The sequence below is a fragment of the Gavialis gangeticus genome, unplaced genomic scaffold, assembly GCF_001723915.1.
Source record: "Gavialis gangeticus isolate Ggan-Ray unplaced genomic scaffold, GavGan_comp1, whole genome shotgun sequence".
In the NCBI taxonomy this organism is placed as follows: domain Eukaryota; kingdom Metazoa; phylum Chordata; order Crocodylia; family Gavialidae; genus Gavialis; species Gavialis gangeticus.
This window is the reverse complement of record NW_017729022.1, coordinates 84,213,282-84,227,243: the sequence shown is the minus strand read 5'-3', so window position 1 is coordinate 84,227,243 and position 13,962 is coordinate 84,213,282. Positions and strand designations below refer to the sequence as shown.

At 42.6% G+C, this 13,962-nt stretch overlaps 1 protein-coding gene across 6 annotated transcripts in view; it reads right to left on the bottom strand.

Moving 5' to 3' along the window:
* ERC1 (ELKS/RAB6-interacting/CAST family member 1) overlaps positions 1–13,962 on the bottom strand; it is a 539,371-nt gene that overhangs the window by 305,018 nt on the left and 220,391 nt on the right. For all 6 annotated transcript variants that reach the window (XM_019515532.1, XM_019515527.1, XM_019515529.1 and 3 more), the window contains one exon: positions 9,237–9,430. In XM_019515532.1, the coding sequence (XP_019371077.1) occupies positions 9,237–9,430 (194 nt within the window). The remainder of the gene's footprint in view (positions 1–9,236; positions 9,431–13,962) is intronic.

Here is a 13,962-nt window from a genome sequence, read left to right as displayed (position 1 = left end):
CCTGCGCCCCCCCCCCCCCGGTTTTTACAAGATCATGCCTCTGGCCCTTTGTCTGAGGAACAGCCGATAAAACACAGTTCCCAATTTGCTGCCAAATTCAATAAAAGGGACAATCTCAACAGAGTGCTCAAGAGTGTCAGTCTTGCTGACTGAATGTGGAGCTAATCAGTGCCACTCACTCAAGCTAGGGTCAATGATGGGGCACCACACACAGCTCATTCAACAGCTGAGTGCACCAGGCCTGACCTCTGGATAAGTGGAGAGTTGAACTATCCCTGTTCTCTGGTCTTTAAAAAAAGAAAAAGTAAGTACTCATCTCCTCACCACCACTCGCTGCTTCCCCAAAGTAAAAGCGAAAGAAAGGGAAATAAACAGCAGCTAACCAAAAACGAATGGGAAAGAACCACCCACAATCCAGGGAATTGCTTTTTCGAGAAAGAGAAAGAGAAAATTGAAGTCGCCACAAAATAATGGCTTTTTACAGATTCTCTATGAAAACAATTGCAGCTGCTGGCTATATCTACGTCTCTTCTCTGCCCTTTTACTTTGGCCTACATTTCAAAAGTGATTAGTGATATTAGACACACAATCAAGGACACCTTAATACAATCCCGTGTTCAGAGTACAGAGCTCAACATTTTCTTTAAAAGTGCTAAGCACCTACCTTCTGAAAGGCAGACTGCTTTAAAGTGTCTTAAGTTAGGTAAAAGGCAGGGTTCATTTGCACTTTGTAGACTATGTGAAGAAATCCCCCTCTCTCTGCTCTCCCCTGTGTCATTCCAGGTGTACCCCTCTCTGTCCCACTTGCTTTCTATTTGGTTCAGATTGGTCAGCCAGGTGACCGGGTCAGATAAATTCCTGAGGGGAGGGGGGAATGCTCTTCCTTCAGCAGGCATTTTGAAAAGTCACAAGCAAATTGCCTCCAGGCTCCTGCCTGGATGAATTTCTGTAAGTAAAAACTTGGAAATTAGCTAGAAGTTAGGATTTATGTCTAGGCAGATGCATTTTAAAAGGACTATTACATCCAAGACTGTGTAAGACTCTGATTGATTATGTTTGCTCAAAGTGTATTCTGACTTCCTTGTTCTACCCTCCTCTTCCCCCCATCAATAAAGGTATTTGGGTACAGCATGCCTGGATGTTTCACTGTAGAGGGGAGAGTTGTGTCTTTTTGCTCCCACCCTGGCCAGCAGAGCTGTCTGTTTATGTTCCCTCAGTCCTACCAAAGATGATCCTGGGAGGCTCTGGGCTAAAAGAGGAACCCAGAAATATTGCCAGTGGGCAAAGCACCCCCAAGACTTGCAGAGTCCATGTACCCTGGGCTGCACAGAGCCCTAACAGAGGCCAGTGCCTGGGTGGTGGCAGCATTACCCCAGGCTTGTGGATGTTCTCCTGAAAGCGAGACAGCTGGTGGCAGGCACCCCGTGGGAGGCTCCTAAAGCAAGGTTGTTGGCTCTGGCACAGTGAGGTGGGTGGCTCTGCATAGCAGCATCCCCTACTGTGCCGCCACAAACTAAATCAGAGATTCATAGTCAAAGCTTTTGTAAACAGCAGGCTTCTTTATCAGATGCTTTAAAGGAACTGCACGAAGCAGAGCTTCTAAATAGAAAGAAGTGATTAGAATACAAAGGGTAGGAAGGTAGGTAGGAAAAAAGAGGGGGTCCTGGTGAGAGAGACAAGTTGGACAGGATGGAGAAAAAAGAAAATAGGTGTTTTAAAAGCTAATCCAGGTAATGGGATAGGAATCTGTAATCTTGATTTAAACCAATGGTGCTCAACCTTTTCTTCCAGGGGGTTGGACAGGCAGTACCTGGTGGACCCAATCCAATACTCCTGGGAGTTGTGGTGGGGCCCCATCTGGCCTCACAGAGGGGAGTGGAGGAGGCAGCTTGGTCCTAATCCAGCCATGCAGGGGAAAGGGGCTTGGCCCCATGAAGGGGGAAGAAAGGGGGTATGGCCCAGCCCCAACCTGACTGTGTGAAAGGGAGGGGGGCATGGCCAAGCACTGCAGTGGTGAGAGGCGTGTGGCCTAACCCCAACTTGGCCAGGCAGGAAGGAAGGAGGTATAGCAGGAACTCACGGTGGAGCAGGGGAGGAGCAGAAGAAGAAGGAGATATGGGCTGGTTCAAAACCAGCTGCACAAGGGGATAGGGCATGGCACGACCCCAATCTGACTGTGCAGAGGGAAGACTGGGGCCTGGCTCAGACCCAGTGTGTGGAGCTTGGACATTGGCAAAGGAGGAGAGGTGGCAGTATTAATTGCCGCTGCTCCCCCACTGGCAAATTTCCAGCCCTGTGGGCCAGATGCCAATGATTCGCAGGCTTCATTTGCCCCGTGGGCTGAAAGTTGAGCATTTCTGTCTTAGACTGTACTTAACACAATCCAGTGTTTGGATGATTTCTTGTTCCACAATTTCCGATTCTAATCAGTTCTTAAAGTTTTGCTGTATAAGAACAGCCACTCTGAGATCAGCAATGTCATTCCAGAGAGGTAAAATGTTAGGTACCCACAAGTACAGGGGCTCCACAACACAAATAACTTTCTAAAATTTAAGCCTCATATTCTTTTCTCTTCAGAATAGCTATCATGGTATAAAATGAATGCACTTCTCCTATAGAGAACTCCACCTGGGTTTTGTAATTGATCGTTCACTTTGAATAAAGATAAAATAAGAAGGAGGATGAAGGAACAGAAAGAAACATTGGGGGGGAGGCCTCAAATCTACCTTTGTCTTGCTTAAAAAAATAAATATGTACAATGAGAAAAAAATTACTTCGAGAAGTAAATTTTAAATGTTTTGGAGCCAAGGATGTACCAGTCTTTACAAATGTTAATAAACATGAAGGAAGCAACTAGGTCTTAGTCAGATTTCTTCCACTTCCTTCTTCAGAAAACATCTTAATTTTCTATTAGATGTGTGCAAGAGTACTTCTTTAATATTTATTATAGTTGGGGGTAGTTACTTAAGTCTTTCCATTACAAGTCCCTGTTTTCAGTTGCTTATAACTTTGCTAAATTAGTAGTCAGGATGACATTTTCCATGACAGATGTCAACTTCAGGCAGTATTTTTGTGTGTGGGGGGGAAGTTTCACATAAAATGTTTTAGCTACTTTTAGCTAGGAAAAGGATTGTGAGAAAACAGGTTGTTTTACCCATGTTAATGGAGTTCTTTTAACTACTGAGTTGTTCTAGGAACTCCATGCTTTTTGGGCAAAGGCTTGAAATTTGGCTAGGGACTGCCTTGATATCTGGTAGGTTTGTTTTGTCCTCTCTATGAAAATTCACCTAAATTTAATGAAAAGCCATAATTTTCACTCATAGCCCTAGCAGAGATATATTAAAGTTTGATATATTTTTATCTGAACTGACCATGCTGCATCTCTGGATAGGTCTTACGTGCTGACTGGACTGCACCTGTACCACCTCCCTCAATCAACAAAGCACTCTTTAGCTCAGAGCTGTAAAGGCTAAAATCCTTGAAATAGCTCCTCCTAACTGCCACAGACTTCTCTGTTGCTAGACTAGTTCTGAGAGGTGGGACATTGTTTCTCTTGTACTCTCAGTGTTGTCACCCAGACAGCATGAAGGCGACTGTAGATTTATTCCAGCAGAGAAGGATAAGAAAAAGTGAGGAAAAGAAGTCAGCAGTGCAGTTCTGAGGTCCAAACTTCTGTATTAAATGTGAAACTTGAGAACCCCATGGTCACAGTTTTACCACTCCCTACTATGCATGATGCTGAGACTTCCTACAAAATATGCCAAGATGAAATGTGGAAATACTAAGAGGCACAGGGGCAAAGCATGTGTATTTGCTAGGATAGAAGAATGATTTATCATAGGACTGGATCGTAATTTAGCTCCACCCTGTGCACAGATGCAGGATGTGCTATACCTATATCACTAGAGGCCAAATTTTTGGCAGGCTTGCACTGCAGCCAGATTCTGGGGGCTTCATAAGAGTGGGGAGCTCTCCCTTAGCAGTGCCACAAATGAGCATCAGGGAGAAGCAGCAGAGGCAGTCAAGTCCTAGTGCCTGCCAACTCAGACCCAAGTTGGGTCATTTTGGCACCCTGCTGGAAAAAACGGCTTACCCCTGTTCTACTCAAAATTTTTGGTAAGAAGACTGCTATAGAATTTAGGCAAACATGGTAATAAAATGAGCTACCCAGTTAGAAAAATGAAATCTCAGTAATTCAAGGTACGGATGAGATTACCAGGAATGCGCTCAGAGGAAAGCCTCTCCATTCTTATTAAGACCCTGAACAAGTTAGACATTTACATGACTCTAATCTGAGTGAAATTACTGGCTTTCTGGAACTTTTAGGAGATACTGAAATACAACAGCCTCTGTGCATGAAGGATGATGTTGGTAGGAACATAGAGAATGAATCCTCTTACTTTTAGTTACCTCAAAAGAAACTACCTACTGTGCTGAGGTACAAAGGACAGGAAGAGAATAATTATTAATCCGTCTCTGACACAGGATCAACACTGTGTGCTCCACACAATATTGCAATGTAGAGATATTTTAACCCTTGCAATAGCTGTGATGATCAATGCCATTCTTCATTTGTCTTCTTCCATTTTAATTTTCCTTTTCTACCACGTGCTGATTGTTACTAAGAGACATGGGAATGAGGCAATACAGACTTGTCAGCTCAAATTCTGAAAGAATTTATGGTACTGGAGCTGTTTAGTATAGGCCCAATGTGGTGGCAGAGTTTTGGGCCAAGGGTGAGAGACGGTAAAAGAAAAAGTTGGAATAAAAATAGGTTTTGCCATGTTTCAAATGTAAGGAGTCATGACAAAAGCTATTTGGACTGTGCCCATAACCACTGCAACATGACAAACACAAAGACAGTTAGAACGGAATTTGGCATAATTAGTTCTGTTTCAATCCAAAAAAGAAAAAAAAGCATAATTGCAGCAAATGCTAACAGCAGCAGCAGCCATCCATTCATTCAGCCAGCCAGCAGTAACATTCCATCCCAGTAAGAAACAGTAGCCATATGTGACACTCACTTTCCCAGGAAGTCCCACACAAACCCCCCAACGTGTTGCGGTGCAGGGACTGACACCTGGTATGGAGGATGCAATTTGTGGGAGGCGTGCTTTCTAAGAAAAAAGCAAGTCCAAAAAAACCCCACACATATAAAACAACTCATTGGAAGACAAAAATGGAAAGAAAGGGTGGGAAAACAAACGAAATACATCAAATGAAAAGTCAGGAACACAGAGAGGCAATTAGGGGATGGCAATACAGAAAACCAACAGTTAGTAAAAACAACTGAATAGACAAACATGTCCCTGTACAACGACACAAGCAAAGGGGACCTATTAAATTGCTCATCCAAAGGAAATGCTGGGTAAGCCCAATCTCCCACATCCCCTTTGGATGGAACAAAGACCTACCCACAAAAGAAATTGTAAATTAATGAGCCACTGCTTTGAGTTTGCTGCTGACTCTAGTGCACTTCTCAAGCTCTTTCATTATATAGACTTCATGTAAATATGGTATTTTGTGGCTCCATACCCTCCCAATCATAACTGAATAACACCCTTGTAGAACTACAAGAAAGAGAGAGAGAGACAGAGAGAGACAGAGAGAGACAGAGAATGTCCATATTTTAAACTGGATTTAATGCAGTTCCCCCTCTTTGAAAAGCATAAAAAGATGCCATTTTGTTTTTTATTTTGTCTCCCTCTCCAATTTATCCCCTGTCTTCTATTTTCCTTTTTCTTGGTTTCCCTTTCCTTCTCTCCCTCTGCTCATACAGTCTTGCTACTTATTTCCGTTCTCCTCAGGGCATGCTGTTTAACTGCCTTATATTCTTTTTCAGTGGGGCTGGAAGTGCAGGGAAGGACTTTTGACCTTCTGTTGCTGAAAGTTCACATCTTCATCACTATCAGATTTGTGCTATGAATGTAGCTCATTTCTTCTCCACTATAAAGTAGTGACTGGCTTCAGCAAATAGAGCTGGTTGGCTCTCCCTTATTTCTAACTGCTCTGAGTCTTTCTAACTGCCAAGGGTCTTCTTTGCACTGAAGAGCTTGAATAGCAAAAAAGCAGCCAACATGTTCTTCATGGATAAAAACCAGACTGTAGCTGGAGAGAAGCCTTTCTAATACTGTCATGGATATAAGCTGAGCATGTAAAAATGTTTTAAACAAGCACGGAAGACAAAAAAAACAGACCCAACATGTACACTTAGCAAACACATCTCTGCTCATGTGTGAAAATATGAGAACTTTGTGACTATGGGGAGAATGAAGAATAGTTTGGACAACATTACCCAGGGACAGTAAGTCATGCATAAATTAATATGGATACATTAAAATTAGACTCAGGAAACCTTGTTATAAGGGTCTAAAACCTTCAGCTTTTTTCCTACTACAGTTAAATTACTGTTCGACCTGAAATGACTGCTCACAGTAACTGATGAGTTCATGGTCTGCCAGACCAACGATATTCAGCTTCTGCCTCTGGAGGTGAAAGACCTTTTGACCCAGTAGATGGGTTCAGAGAGTGCATGAATCTGATAAGTTTTTTATCCTGATTTACACAGTCCTAGGTAGAACACTAAATGCTGATCATAGTAGTGGCCTCTTCTTTGCTTGCATACTTAGGACAAATTTCCCAGCCTTCTACACCATGAATTTGAGAAGGAAGGAGAACTACTTTATGCCATCTCATCTGCCAAACAGAGAGGAGGACAGGATGAACAGATAAAAAGCCACTTGGTACTTTACAGCAGTAGAGAGAAAACACAGAATAAGACCAGCTTGCATTGAACAGTCATAGGTTACTGAAAAATTATCAGTGCAGCAGACTGTGGAATGACATCCAGGCATTGTGATACTATGCTTCCATTAATATGGGAAGACTTTAACTTGTGTTTAAAAACAGTAGGAAACAAACATCACAATACAAAATTGCTCCCTAATTATTTTGCAACTCTCTGGAATTGCATTTCTTTACTGAAAAAGTCACTTTCCAACATTTGTAAGGTTGAGTACCACTGCACTAGAGTGCAAGAGAAACCAACTTCCAAAGGAAGTGGTGCTTGCTCCTACCCTGGGGGTCTTCAAAAGGAGGCTAGACAATCACTTAGCCAGGGTCATTTGACCCCAGCACTCTTTCCTGCCCATGGCAGGGGGTTGGACTTGATGATCTGCTCAGGTCCCTTCCGACCCTACCAATTATGAAACTATGAAGTTCTCATATTTTTCTTAGACTATAAACTCCTGAGGACAGAGGCCATGCCTTTATGTGCCTGTAAGGTGCGTAGCACAGCAAAGTCCTGATCTTGACTGCGGCTTTTGAGAGCTAAATCTTGAACATTAGTGCAGAAAAAGTGACAGATAATGGCATTTTCTTTCTTCTGTACGTCTCTTCTGAGGGAACAAGTTATGAGGAAGGCTGAATATTTCTAAGAATTTTTTCCAAAATATGATTCCAAAAATTATTTCAGCCCTAGAGCACTTTTGAATAAAGACCATGAATCAGTTAAAAACACCTCCACCCTTAGTTACTCTGATTAAAAGATAATGCAGTTACGTTCTCAAACTAGTATCAGCTGTCCTGACAGCATCAGGTTAGCTATATGCTCAACACAGATATACTACGAAAAGTAAAAAAATTCAGACAAATATGACATGAAACTGCCCCTGCTATTTTCCTTTGCCTCCCTCAAGGACACACTCAGTAGATCTAGTCTCTATATCCATTGCCCAAATGTCCCATTAAATACAGCACATATCATAGGTGGGGTTAAGTAGTTTAGCAAGGAGAAAAGATGGACAAAAAGGGGGGATTACATTTTTCAATTTCAGCTGCTTTGCCTGCTGCCACAGGCATGGAATATTCTTGCTAAATAAAAGAAAAGCCTATGGAAAACAACCCAAGCCAAAACAAGAGAAAAGGACCAAGCAAATAGACAAGACTGCGGAAATACTTCAAAATGTTATTCCAGTTTCAGTGCAACAAGAATGAAGTCCATCCAAAGACTGATCCAGGCAGAGTCATCCAAATTCACTGGTTTCAACATAGTGCCATCAACTACCAATATTTTTTAAATGGGTGCAGAGACATTTTTATGTATGTCACTTCTATATCTGAGTATGCACTACTGCAAAGGAAGAGATTGTGAGAAAAAGCACAAATGCATAAAGTAGAGGCACAAATTACAGAAGTCAGGAGGCAAATATACCTTCAAGTTAATTCACCCTGGAAATGCACTGAAAGGAGAAAATAGAGATCTGAATGGATTTAGAATCTACACAAGTCCTTAGAAAGCCATTTTTCAAGCCCCTTCAGAAAACTGTAAAATTTAAGTGCCAGCCACATTCTGCCAACAAACAAGTGGCAACATCAAGGAGGAGATCAAGTCCTGCATTCTTGGCTTTAAGTGCGTCACAAAGAAAAGGTCTCTTCCTCACCTTGTGTACTTTTTCTAATATTGAATGCAACACAGTTAAAAATTTTGATATGCTAGTGTGATGTGAAGCCATTCTAACATCCAAAAGGCACTTGACATGGCCCAGGCATGCAAGAAAATTAAGTTAATGTTTCATTTAGTTTCTCCTGGGTAGTCAATCTTCAAAGTAAATAACAAAGTCAACAAAAAATACATCTACTTTTACACCCTTCCCTACCCAAAATTAAAAAAAGAGAGATTAGCGCATTGCAAAATTAAGTGTCAGAAAGTAACATAAGCCTTGTTTTAATGGAAGATAAGTAAGTAAGGTGCGAAGCTGGTTTTCATGCCTTCCCTGCCATTTACTACAAGCAATTCTGATCCAGAAAGCCAAAGGGTTCACCACACACCACCCAACTTCTCAAACAAATCATGAATAAGATCTAGAAAAATAACAAGACCATCTATAAGTGGGACTCGGACAATGAATGCTGCAGGTTCTTTGCCCAGTTTGGAGTGGTGAGCAAAGATATTTTACTGAATTATTAAACCAGAAGTTTAAATGTAATTTATTTTTATTCCCCAAACACACCATGATCTCATCACTTTTTTTACCATCTCCTTTCCCTTAAGACTCAGGGGAGACATTCAGACATTGTCTGAAGAGTCAGGCAGATAAGTGTAACAAAGGAGCTCTACATTTCTAAAATACTGAGATTGAGAATCAAAGTTGCAAAACCCAGTGTTTTCCCCAAACAATTGTTCTCCACTTTCTTCACCCCCCCTTTGCTCCCTTCCACCTACATATCCATCTCACCTCTCCAATTCTGCTATCTTCTTATCTTTATCATTCTTCTCATTTTCCATCTCCTTCAGTATTTCCAGAAGGCGATCTACTTCAGCTTGAGCTTTGCTGGATTCTTCCCGGTACCGGGCTACCTCCTTCTCCAACTGCTGGAATCGCTCATTCAGTTCTGGGATGGCTCTAGCCTCCAGTGTTGCTTCATGAGCCTGCAAAGAAAAGAGTTCAAGAACCATCTTGTACATATACATTGTATCTTTAATGACCATCATAGGGGACTCTGGACCTAGAGAGCTACTTCTAAAGAATGAAGTGACTTATTAAAATGGAAATAAGTGTACTGAGCACTGGGCTCCTAAGCCAGGGTGTCAAACTCACTTGGCCTCCCTGGGCCAGATCCAGACCATCGGATTCCTCCAGATCTAAAGTAGGGTTTAACGCAGCTGTCACTTGCCACATTACTGCCAAAATGTATTCCCTGTGGGGCTCAGAACTGACACAATGCACCAGATCCAGCCCAGGGACTGATTTCATGTTCTAGATCTAGCCCTCAAAGCCAGATAAATTAGGTACCGCTGGTATACAGGAAAAGTGCAAAGAGTTTGTTTCAAACTGAATCTTGTTCTCCTGAAAAATGTATATAAGCTGAGAGTTAATCAAAAAGTTTCTAAGCAGCATAAAAGTACATATAAATGGAAATACATTCAGACATTCAAATAAAGCAACCAAGGGGACTGGAATCCCAGGTGTCTCAGAGATAAATTCTCAGCACAGCTATGGAGGAGAGGGGCAGAGAGCAAAGTTGTCTTCATGTGAACTTCCAGCCCTCATTTGGTCTTGGATGCAGAACTAGCCCTTGATGTAAATTATAACAGCTTGAGGGTTCCTCAAACTTGCTTCAGTTGGCAGTAATTTTCAAGGAGCTTCTTTGCCAACCACGAATAGACAAACACATTTTGTACTCATCTCAGCCTTTCCCAAAATACACCTATGAGATGCAGAATTGCAGCTGCAGCTTTAAAAAACTCACTCCTTTGTGCATATATGTCCTCTATGTGAACAGGAGATATACAAGGTGCCAAGATTCTGCTCTAAAGTGTAGTAAATCTAAATCATCAGAACTAAGATGCCAAGTGCTGCCATTAAATGTAATCAGACATAATGACAGCAAAAATAAATGTTAGGATAGATTTTTTTACTTTTGGAAGACCAACTTTAATATACTAATAGTACTAATACAAGAGGTGTAGCTTTTGCTTATAGTTTCCCAACAAGAAGTTATCTCAAAAATGTCAGTTCACTGAGCCTGAAATACTACATTTGAGCCATCTTAGGTTCAATGAATGTTGAACAAAAACAAAAAAAAATTGTGACAGAACAGTGAGAGGCCACGGTGAAGAAGCCAGTTTTCCACCATCCAGTTTTGGGGCCAACATGCCAGGTAGACTTATCTTGGGGCCAGGAATTTTGGGGGTTTCATGTCCCCAGCCCTGAGACAATCTGCTTGTGCATCTGTCCTGAAATAGAGATCCTGAGAATGGCAGGTCTCAAAAAGGGCAGTGTGGCTGAAAGCAGCAGGCCTAGGAAACCAGCCATACCAGCAGATCATAAGGGTGCACAGTTCCAGTTCACTTAGCAGCCTGATTCTTTCCTATTGAATTTGGTTGCATATCCAACCTCTTAAAATGCTTGTCTTAATAAATGCTCTTCTACATCCTTTAAAGTCATCTAAGATATATAATCAGATGATCAGAAAATTTGGGGGAAAAAAGTGAAGCTGGGTTGCTAACTGGATTACGTTGCTATAGCATGCCAAATAATCTATAAGAGTTAATGGAGTTCTATCAAGAGACTCCTGGAATTTTATTATTCCATATTAATAAAAGCACTTCGGCAATGTCCCAAAAGACTCTACTGAAAGGAGGAAATCAATTTCATTTTAATTTTTTTTTTAAAAATTAGCCAACAAGCTGGAGTGCCTGGTTCTTATAGAATTAAATGACTACTTACACAACAGATGTTACTGGGAAAGACTCATAACCCATGCTATTTGTATACAGTACACATCATTACAGATGCTCTCATCTCACATAAAGAAAATGTTATGTGATTGTGTGCAAACTGGAAACCATTTCCTGGACTGTAAGTTACTCACTGACTGTGGCCCATTTTGTGGGTTACATTGACAATTGTTATGCAACTGTATCTAAAATTCTAATGTTATTTTACAAGAGAAATCCAATGCATTTAGGTTTCCCACAAATTTGCATCAAGATCTGGAAGACATTAAATTGGCAATTTAACACTACAGGATTCATTTTAGCAACATTTTTAGAGTAAAAAAAAATTCAAATACAAATTCAAAATAATTTTTTGCTTAGGTTTTCTCACTTCCAAAGCAGGTCTGATACTGAAAGTTACAAAACATGCTGAGGTCTATGAATGGAAGGAAGTACAACGTATTATTGATAAAGAACACAAAATTGTTTTCCCCTTTAAGTATGTAATTCCTAGTCTTTGACATAACCTTATCTTTATTGTCACATTTGCATAGTATCAAACTACATAGCTAAACTTGTAGAACAGTTATAATTATACCTCTATTTTCACTTACAGAACTTTTGGACATATTACTTTGGGGATAAACTCACCCGTGTTTCATTTTTGTTCAATAATGAATTTTGGAGAGGTAAATTTAAGCAAAAACCCCTTAACCCATTTGAATAACTGAAAAATCATTTTGCTTAGGCTGGATTAATTTCTGCACATTTTCCTTCCCTGACCTCAGTGATCCAGGTGACAAAGGGGAAAATCAAAGGTGTTAAGATACTGCTCTCTCAAGAATTTAAACTGTTTTCACAATTTTTGTTGACTGCAATATTTGGCAAATCCCACATTTTTATTTTAATGTATGCATTGTCTTTTATTGCCAAGGCAGGCGACATAGGAAATGGTTATTCTTCTGCCCTGGCAACTCAGCATTACAGGACACAGTCTTAGGCAATTGTAACTACTGCATTAGCTGAATCATTACATTTGTCTTCTGCTTGTACTGTTTTTGAAAGGGAATTGGGCAAAATTGTTCCACATGTGGCCCAGAAGCTGCATACAACACGTGAGGGATTACTGTGCAGCTCCTGGGCTTCTACCTGGCTGATGCACCCCTTATTTTTCCAGTTTATGCAGCAACTGGAGTCTTTAGGCTCCCTGCCTCTATGAGAATCTACTTTCTGCTCCTGCCCCAGGGGGTGGGGTGGTGCAGCAAATGGCACCAAGGAAGCCCATGGTGAAGTGGTGGGAGTGGCATGGCCTGTGTGCCCATGGCTGGCGCTATTCTCACCCCGATGGTGTGGCCCAGGCATAGTGTTCCACATTTTCAGCTTTATCTATTTTAACTGATAAATTCCCTGATTTTTTTATTGAAGTTATTTGGTTTTAACTGATTTATATCCACTTTTCAGTTCACTCAATTTTACTGGATACACAAGTGGGGGTGCTGGTAAGCTAAAAGTGCTGGTTACCTGAGGCATAGGTTTCCAGCTGGACAAGTGAGGGGGTGGCAGCGGCTCCATGGGGACCAGGGGAAGGAGGCGGGAGCTGCTGCCTAGGGGTGCAGGGATCCCAGCTCTGACCCTGGGCAGGGCAGAAGGGGCCATGGGAATCACTCCTTGGGTGGGCAGGTCCCAGCTGCACCCTGGTGTCTCTGGGTTCGGCCCTGCCTCTAAAGATGCTGCTGGGAGCTGCAAGACTCACTGGGGGGCAGGTGGGAGAGGCTGGTCCCGCTTCCTGCAACAGGTGCTGCACCCAGCTGCTCCGCACGGGCCTGGGAGGGGGAGGTGACCACCCACAGTCACTGCTGGCATTGGCAGTCAGCAGGGATCATGGACCACCCGCAGATGCCGCCGGCGGTGTCAGCAGTGGGGTGGTGAGCGGCAACTGCCTGCAGGCACCGCTGATAGTGTTGGTAGCGCCTTTTCTAGGGGGTGCACTGCCACGCCCCAGGGGTGTACATGCACTTGCATGCACCTGCACATGTCGCTTCTGGGGCTAGGGACAGACATTCAAAAATCCTGAGCCTGAATTGATTCAATCTTTGCAGGTTAGTCTAACCTGGCTAGGCTGAACCAGACAGACATTCTCTCTGGACTGAGGAATTTCAGGTACATGCCTGCAGTGGCTCAGGCTAGAAGGTGGAGGGCACTAAAGCAGCCCTCCCTTCCCTTCTGCAGGGAACTGAGCTGAGGGGGGTGTGGCCAGGCCCCAGTAGGACTCTCTCATTGGGGAGGTCTGCCTGCACGTTCCCAGGCTTTTCTGTGCTGGCTGCTCAAGGGGTGGGAGTCTTGCCAGCTCCCAGGCCCGGTCTAGCACTCTGAGGCAAGCAGGGGATGTGGAGGGGTTGCAGTACATGCATCTGTTGATGATATGGAGATTTTCAATCTCCCTCCCTGCTTCCTCATGCTGTCTGCAGCAAACTGACAGGCAAGCAATCCAGCTGGGGGCTGATAATGATAACAGTCTATTACCTGATTAGCAAAACAATGGCCTCTCTCCATTACTTCAGACTTCTAAAACAGGGTACTGGCTGACGTGCTGATTAGCTCCAAACAGCCCTAAGCAGCCACTGTTCTGTCAGCCTGCCCCAGTGAAACTGGAGAGAGGCACTCATGTAGACACCTCTTGGCATTAGCTAGTATACCACGTGCCTAGGGTCTGTGGGGCTGGGATCCCTGCTGTGGGAGAT